The following is a 9,349-nucleotide window of genomic DNA, read 5'->3' on the forward strand; positions in this document are numbered from 1 at the left end:
GTTATAAATTCATAACTTCTTCGTTTGACGTCCGTTCTCGCCTAACTTTTTATCGCTTTGATACTAACAATGAGATCTTCGATTCTCATTTAGATTGCTTCGGCTAAAAACCCCTCGATCTCAAATCGAGTAAAACATGTTGCTCACCGCTAAGCCGAAACTTCGATAAATCATAACTTCGTCATACGAAGTCAGATTTGGGCGTTCTATATATATTCGGAAACCTCGTTTCAACTACTACAACATTATTAAAAGATATTAAGTTTATTTTACACTTAAATTTTGACGCTTATTTTTATTCTTAATTAATCAAACCACATAATTAAGCAATTAAGCACAAAACACATAATACTCAAATAATACACTCTTATTATTTCAAAACGGGTTACAGAGGTTAACCTAGACTATTACATTGCTAGAAATGGCAAGCCCGGAAACACAGGCGTTACAGCAATCAACTTTGAACTCAAGTTTGGACTCATCCATTTGTTACCCTCATTCCGTGGTCTTGAGAATGAAGACCCACATAAATTCCTTAAGGAATTTCATGTTGTTTGTGTGGGTATGAAGCCACATGAAGTCACAGAAGATCAAATCAAGTTAAGGGCATTTCCCTTTGCTTTACAAGATTCAGCCAAGGAGTGGTTGTATGACTTACCATCAGGGTCAGTCACAACATGGAATGAACTTGCAAGGATGTTTCTGGATAAATATTTTCCCGAAATGAGAGCTTCAACTTTACGTAGAGAGATAATTGGCATCAAGCAACAAAAGAGAGAAGCCTTGCATACTTATTGGGAAAGGTTCAAGAAATTGTGCTCAAGATGTCCACAACATGGGATTACAGAATATCAGTTGCTGCAGTATTTTTGTGAAGGAATGTCATCTTGGGATAGGAGATTACTCAATGCATCAAGTGGTGGATCTATAGCTGATAAGACTCCAATAGAAATCAGAGTTCTTATAAAAAAACATGGCAGAAGAGTCCAAGCATACAGTCCAAGAAGAAGAGTGGTACAGTGATGCACCAAGGGGGGTGAAAGAAATTTCTACTCCAAAAATTGAAAGTCAACTTTCTGAGTTGACTAAGGTAGTAATGATGCTTGCAAAAGACAAGGGCGTGCAACCACCAACAGTTAGACCTTGTGGCATTTGTACACAAGTTGGACATCCCACTGACATGTGCCCCATGTTACAAGAAGATGTAGAGCCAGTTCAAGCTATGGGATTTTCAAGTCAACAACAAGGAAACTTCCAGCCAAGAAGCAATCCAAATTGGCATCAACCTAATACCAATTTTCAGCCTAGACCACCACCTTATCAACCAAGAACCCCATTTCAAAATCAAATGCATCACCAACAAAGTTATCAACCACATTTCCAGCCAACTCAACCTCCTCATCAATCTCAATATCAACCTCAAAACATGCATCAAGGAAGTAGTTCAAGCGGATCGGGAATGTCTTTGGAAGACATTGTTAAGAGTTTAGCCACAAGTACTCAAACCTTTCAAAATGAGACCAAAGCGAGCATCAAGACTTTGGAGCAACAAATGACTCAACTCGCCACTTCTGTGAGTAAATTGGAGTCACAAGGCAAACTACCCGTGCAAACCGAGAAGAATCCAAAACATAGTGCATGTGTCATCACTTTGAGGAATGGAAAAGAATATGAAGGTCCAAAGATGGTTGAAGAAGAAGAAAAGATGGAGCTAGAGAAAGAAGAAGAGAAGTCAAAAACACCTTCCAAGCAAGTTCCTATTGAAGCAAAAGTCACTCCTCCTCCATTTCCTTCAAGATTAAACAAGTCAAAGCGTGAAAGTGAAGACAATGAAATCATGGAGATGTTCAGGAAGGTAGATGTAAATATTCCTCTTATTGATGCCATCAAAAAAGTCCCTAGGTATGCAAAATTCCTTAAGGAATTATGTACATCTAAGAAAAAACTGAAAGGGAATGAAACTGTCAAAGTAGGAGAAAATGTGTCTGCAGTGTTACAAAAAAGATTACCTCAAAAATGTAAGGATCCGGGTGTTTTCACGGTTCCTTGCAAATTAGGAATCTTCATGTTCCACGAGCTATGCTAGACCTTGGAGCTTCTATCAATGTTTTGCCATTTTCCATCTTTAAAACTTTAAATATTGGCACATTGAAGAAGACCGGGGTAATCATTCAATTGGCTGATAGATCTTTAGTACATCCAAAAGGTGTGCTAGAAGATGTGTTAGTCCAAGTGAATGAACTAGTGTTTCCAGCAGATTTTTATGTCCTTGATATGGATGATGATGACTCACCAAATTTGAGTTCAATTCTTCTAGGAAGACCCTTTTTGAAAACAGCTAGGACGAAAATTGATGTTTATGATGGTACATTGTCCATGGAATTTGATAGGGAGGTGATAAATTTCAATATTTATGATGCTATGAGATATCCAAGTGATATTTCATCTTTGAATTTTGTTGATGTCATTGAACCATTGACAGAGGAGTGTTTTGATTTGTCTAATCTTGATGTGTTAGCTCTCATTTTAGGCAGGAATCTTCAAAAGGAAAGAGTGGAAAAACTTGCCAATCAATTTACAATTGATAAAGAGATTATGGAGGTTGTGTCTTGCATGGATGAGAAGAAGAAAATGAGGTTTGATGTTCCAAAGCTGAAAATACCAATGTCTAATGAGAAACTTGTTCCTTCTATTGTGCAGGCACCGGAATTGGAGCTAAAAACTTTACCCGAGCATCTCAAGTATGCATATCTTGGAGACAAGGAAACTTTGCCAATGATCATTTCCACCAAGTTGTTAACAAAAGAAGAGGATGAACTTGTCACCACTTTGAAGGAATATAAGGAAGCAATTGGGTGGACTATAGCCGACATCAAAGGGCTAAGTCCTTCGCTTTGCATGCACAAAATCCTTATGGAAGAAGATTACAAGCCTTCCCGAGAAGCTCAAAGGCGTCTGAATCCTCCAATGATGGAGGTTGTAAAAAAGGAGATTTTGAAGTTGTTGAATGCGGGAATGATTTACCCTATATCAGATAGTAAATGGGTAAGTCCGGTCCAAGTTGTGCCGAAGAAGACATGTATTACCGTTACAAAGAATGACCAAGGTGAGTTAGTCCCCACCCGTGTGCAAAACGGGTGGAGAGTTTGCATTGATTATAGACGGCTCAATTCCTCAACCCGGAAAGACCATTTCCCACTTCCCTTCATTGATCAAATGTTGGAAAGGTTAGCGGGAAAAACACATTATTGTTGCTTGGATGGATATTCCGGTTTCCATCAAATACCCGTTGCACCAGAGGACCAAGAAAAAACTACTTTCACATGTCCCTTCGGAACATTTGCATATAGGCGAATGCCTTTTGGGCTTTGCAATGCTCCAGCCACTTTTCAAAGGTGTATGGTAAGTATTTTTTCGGAATTTGTTGAGGAAATCATTGAAGTTTTTATGGATGACTTCACAGTTTATGGTAATTCTTTTCATGAGTGTATATTCTGCGACTATGAGTAATAGAAAGGGCTAGCCGATTTTCATGAAGTGTGTATATTCTCTCAAGTTATTCCAAGTGTATTTGGTGTTGTGTGAACCATTTGAGGTGTCACACTTGGGGCACTAGGCACTCAAGCTTCATGAAGAAATTCTACATCAAAGAGGTATGTAATTCTAACTTGACATATTCATATGAATCAATGTTATTATGCTAGTTAGGATGAATACCTTGGAAAGTTCATAATTGCATGTATAATAGAGAAAACATAGATGCAAGGTATTTAGGGTTGCATGTACACTTAGGAGTGTTAGAATGCTCAAAACCCAACAGTGGTATTAGAGTCTAGGCTTGTTTTCAATTATACTTGATGCAAATTGCTGAAAAAATTGATTTTCTGGCTTTCTGGGCACTGGACTCGCCAAGTCCGTGAAGAAAATCATCCTACTCGTCGCGTAGGTTGATACACTCGACGAGTAGGAGCCCCAGACAACATATTTTCGAGTTTTTTGGCTAGAAATGGACTAGGAACATTACCCTAAGATGTTTTTGGACTTATAAACTTGTTTTTGATGTGGTAATGTTCATGCTAATCCAATTTCAAAGATAATTGTCAATAGATTCATGTTTTGTATTAGTTTAAAAGTTATGCTAATTACATGAAAAAGTTTGATGTGAATTATCTTTGTTCATATGAGTTGCTTAGATTAATAGATAAGTTAATTGATTATGTGTTTTAAATCCATTTTAATCTAAGAGATGATTCTAAAATGTGTTTGTGTAACTTGTCCTCAAGTTACATGAAAGGACACATTCAAGTTTCTTAAAACTCATAAAAGATGGCAAAGGTTACAAAATGAAGAGTATTATCCTCATTAAATGATTTTATGACTCCATAACTTGTCCTCAAGTTATGTAGGTTCAAGAGTCACTTCATTAAGTAATAAAATGTGTAACCTTAATTAATTCCATAAGTTACAAAATAAAGAAAAGTTACATTCTTTTATTAGTTTAAAGTCTTTCTTAACTTGTCCTCAAGTTATGGAACTTGAAGAGTTTTTTAGTTAAAACTACTTTAAACACATAAGTTATGGAATTAATTAGTTTTGAATATTTTCAAAACTTTCCCTCAAGTTTTGGAATTTGAAAAGTTTTCTGTCATGAATTCTTTAATTCCAAGTTAAGCCCTATAAAAGTTAAAATTCAACCCTTATACTTTATAATATTATAAGTTAATAATATTTATATATATGTATAAGAGCAGGTCAGTCTTACCGTTAGTATGCCTCATTCACGAAACCGGTCTATAAGGGGGGTATAAGGTTACTGTCTATAAAATGGCAGTTTAATGGGTGTCCACTCTCACCCACCGCTTCCTTGACAGGTGGAGGGTCGTTAGCCACACGGGTAGGACAAGGACTATAATTCTCCCTTTATTAAAAGTATTAATGATAAATACTAAGTAACTAAACTCTTATTAATACCCAATCTTAGTTAGTTAGGAAAATGTGAAAGTGGTGCTAACCCATGAAATTACACTTTACACTTTGCTTAAGTCGTTAGTGGAGCGTGTGTGGTTAACCGGCACACTAAATCGTATTTAACAAGGTAAGCAAAGGGTAACTTAATGTTTATCATAGTATCGATGGAGCGTGTGTGGTTAACCGGCACATCGATTGAGGGGTAAACACTTAAGAGTACCAAGTAATTTGCATAGTTACTTCACACCTTGTTTTGTTATCCTCGGCATCCCAGTCAAAAAACCTGAAGAGCACACTCGAGATTGAAACATGCCATTGAAAAGTTCAATGAATCTCAAAAGAATCTAGGAGTTTCAAAACCAATTAAAACCTAATAATACATTTCGTTTATCTTGGTGGAAATTGATGAATCGTCATTCACCTACCTTCAAATATTTTATAGCTTGGATTACGGCATCCCTCTTCCAAGTTATAAAAGTATTGTGTTGGGTCCTAGCCTTAATATTTCATATTGGGTGTTATATTAGGGACTTTAGATCAACTATCTTGAATATCTCCCAAAAGATGTCTGGTTTAGACATTTATGATCTTCCCAAATCTCTTGAAACAAGCTTTCCTAAATGAAGATGATGTCCCATGGAAATCATACTTCTTTCACCTCCTCCAATTATTCTCCCTAACCCACAAGTTCTTGAAAAGCTTAAGGTCACTCAAGCCCTATTGACAAGAAAAGGTCTATGTGTGGTCACATCTTGGAGATGTAGTCACATATTGACAAGCCGGAAGACTTGGGTGTCAAAGTCTTGAGAAATTTGGTGGCTCAACTACTTTCTAAGTCACATAGTGAGTTCCTTTAGGACTCTTATGAAACAAACTATGACAAGACCCTTAATGATCTTATCTATTTTCTAAGGTCAACTTCCTAAAACTTTATGGACATTGACAAAGATGACATTGGATATCCAGAAAAGCATTCTCTTCCCAATGGAAAGGGATCGACCATAGTCAACTCGGTTGACCAAATGGTAAAGAGAGAGGCTAAATCAGAGATAGTTCCATTATCAAGGGTCCATATGTTTATATTGCCAAAGGAAGGGGCATTAGTTGCGAAGCTGCCAATTTTACCTAAGGATGTTAAAGTCAATAAGTTTGACTCTACTTCAGGTAAAGTCCACTATCTAACTCTGCTAAGTTTCTATTCTGATATTCTTGATACATGATGTGACTGGGTCACATGTTGATGTTTTAAGAATCAAAGAAAAAGTGAAGAAACTTAAAGAAAGAATATGTTGAATCTGATCGCGTAGATGGATTTATATCGCATAGTTTGAAGGTCGGATTCTTGGGCTGTTACTTAAGAGTTATGATAGATATTGCTTAGGAATAGATAACAATAAGTTTTCATATGGATTGTAAGGATAAGTTTTTCCTCAAAGTTTTAAAATAAAAGGAAATTTTTGATTTTATTTATTTTATGTATCCTTACAATGGCGTTTGTGGAAAATTGTTGCTTATAAGATTCCACTGATAGCAATATTGGAAAGTGAATTTGATTCTCTCATTTGTGGTAATGTCTAAATTTACCAAATAAGGAAAGATTCTTGTCACCCAAGGTTTCAATTGGACCGAGACTTGGAATCATGCAAGTTGTATAGCATGATGGATGAGAACTTTCGAGCATTGGAAAATTTAAGACTAACTACTTGTTCACATGGATGTGTGAGTCAAGTAAAGGACTAAGGGATCGAGTACACATTCTTGTGAACTAGTTAAGTCCACCACAAAAGATCGATATGACTATTCGTCATAATTTACAATAGCTCAGTAAATATGGTTATACTTACAAGCTTAAGTGTAATTCTGAGACATTGGAAAAGGTTCCAATGTTTGGCAGAGCGAATAAGAAGAATCAACTTAGGTAGAAAGATAAAAGTTTCTCAAATCTGAAAAGATGGGAGAGTACTTTAGTATCATGTTTTAAGACCATCTTAAGGGTTTTGAGACCTTATCACAATTCATCCTCTAAGTGCATTCTGATAGTTAAGTAGAGGAGTTATGAATTGTTGAAGTGGTTAAATCAAGAAGATGATTCATACTTCGTTCCAAAAACAATTCTTAGATTTATACTCTAAGATTGTAACTTGAGTCACATGTCTTAAAGAAGGTTTAAAACACTGGTCAAATGTAAGAGTAAAAGCTTTCTACTCTTGTACATTTGAAATTGGTAAGTTGTGATGTTTTGGATAAAACAAAGACCAACTAAGGCCAATTGTGTGAAGTGTTTGTCTTGATTAGAATCCACACTATCTCTTGAATATCTGACAAGAAAGTCTTATATGTCAAGAGGACAGTGGGAGTCTTAAAGGTATTGAAAGTATCAAGAACTAATCAAGCATAAAACCTGAAGTTCTTCACTAGCACACTACTTGAGGTTTATAACCTATCGTGTTGACATATTCTGTGCCCATTCCAATTAAAGTTGGCTTTGCATATGAGTTCTTAGAGTTCTCAATTGGTTGCACAGCAACTTGGAAGCAATGACAGATCCTTGAGCTGTCGGGTGGCAAGAATTTAAGATGGCACAAGTTCAATCCATATGAGTTAGGATTTGTCACTAACTTGGTCTTGTGATTATGGTTTGACAAATTCACATGGATAAGAACACATACACCATAAAATCTAAGTGTCATAAGGTTTCTCTCCGATTCATGAAAATGATGGTGAGGAAACACTTTCAATAAGTAGATTTTATCTAGATAGCAATTGTGATATTTGCATTCTCAAAGTCGTTAGTGGAGCATATGTGGTTAACCGACACACTAACATGGACTTGTGAGAAGGGACAAAGGTCTAAACAATCGAGACTATGATTACGACATCCCATTTCATAGTTCTTAAATTGTTTAGACACACCTGTGAGCTATCTAAGATAAGGTGTATGATATTGATAAAGTTTTATAAAAGCAATCTAGTATCAAAAATCTGAACTTTGGTAAGAAAGTCAATAGAGTATTGATTTCTAGAAGTCCAGCTGATTTCTGAGTACATGACAAAGCTAGTGGGAGCATGAGTGTATTGCTAATAATCATCATGTTAGTGGGAGCATGATTATTATGATAAAGGTTGCAAGTTAGCAATGTTAATTATAGAAAACAAAAGGTTTCAATTGGGAAAAAGTTGTTTTGCTATAATTAAGGGAGAAGAAATTATACTTCATCTCAAATCTAAATCCTTAGATTGAGGTTTTAATCGTATTTAGTCAAGGATATATATATATATATATATATATATATATATATATATATATATATATATATATATATATATATATGAATTTCATGTTGGAATGGCTCAACATAAGGAAATTCTATATATATGGATATATTATTTGCGTTCTAAAATTTGATTATGATTACTGCACCCCTTTTCATAATCTGAAATTATGAGAACTTGGCAAATAGAAATATTGTAGCAAAAGGACTGGTCTAGTATCATGTCTTTATGTGAGACATCATGAATTGTGTCCATATGATTCGGATATAGGATCGATTGCATGTGCTATAATATTCATCCTTTCTAAAATTTTCCAAATGGCTGGTGCATTAAGAAGGAAAAAAAGGTCTAGAATTGGATATGACTAAAAGGATTAAGCAATTGTTGAGGATAATCTAAGGTTTACCAAAGATTGGTTGCTCAAGGACAATTGGAAGTATAGTGTTAATTGTTGGAAGGACTATATTGAAATATTCTGAAAAAAAAAGGCAACTCTTGTTCAGAAGTGATAGTCAAAATGGAATATGGAAATGTTTCAAAGTTAGAAATTATTCAATCTGTGTAAGATTAGAAAACTTAATGTAAGAAGGATGTCTCCATGGATTTGATCTCCATTGGAATACTCTATAATGTTTGTTGACAAGTCTTTGTGACTTTGAGCATAATCATTACAAGAGAATCAGTGCATATAATTTAAAATCTAACAGATTTCAGTAAATGATAGGAATTTAGAATTCTTATATTTTCGATAAGGATTTGGGAGTGTGAAAAGAGAATCATTGAAGTTATGTTCAATCGATCTAGTTCACAAAGTAAAGATCATAGAAAAACTTAGTATGCATACTTGGTGTATGGCATGACTATTGTTTAGAAGAACATAGTGTTCATTCTTGGAGCATGGGACAACTAGAGTTTTTTAATTCAAGTATAAAGTTGATAAAACCGAAACAATGAATAATGAGTAATCATTATGGTGATAACTAAAAAGTGTTCTATGTATATTCATAGGTTTTGATACCATACTAGATTCAATTATTCTTGTGTTTCATTTTGCATGTTTTGACTTCCAGAATAACTAGGTCGTTCTTCCTGAATGACTAAGTTATTC

The 9,349-nt window shown here is 35.2% G+C and overlaps 1 protein-coding gene across 1 annotated transcript; it reads left to right on the plus strand.

The window, feature by feature from the left end:
* The first annotated feature begins 973 nt into the window (after positions 1 to 973).
* Positions 974 to 2,086, plus strand: LOC145090013 (uncharacterized). The gene has a single exon (XM_079028372.1). It carries the CDS (start codon positions 974 to 976, stop codon positions 2,084 to 2,086), a length of 1,113 nt encoding a protein of 370 aa, XP_078884498.1.
* The last annotated feature ends 7,263 nt before the right edge of the window (positions 2,087 to 9,349 follow it).

Source organism: Lactuca serriola, chromosome 2 (genome assembly GCF_051521515.1).
Source record: "Lactuca serriola cultivar US96UC23 chromosome 2, Lser_US96UC23_V15, whole genome shotgun sequence".
Taxonomy (NCBI): domain Eukaryota; kingdom Viridiplantae; phylum Streptophyta; class Magnoliopsida; order Asterales; family Asteraceae; genus Lactuca; species Lactuca serriola.

Coding starts and splice junctions, on each gene's coding strand:
- LOC145090013 (XM_079028372.1), top strand. CDS start 974: ATGGCAGAAGAGTCCAAGCATACAGTCCAAGAAGAAGAGTGGTACAGT.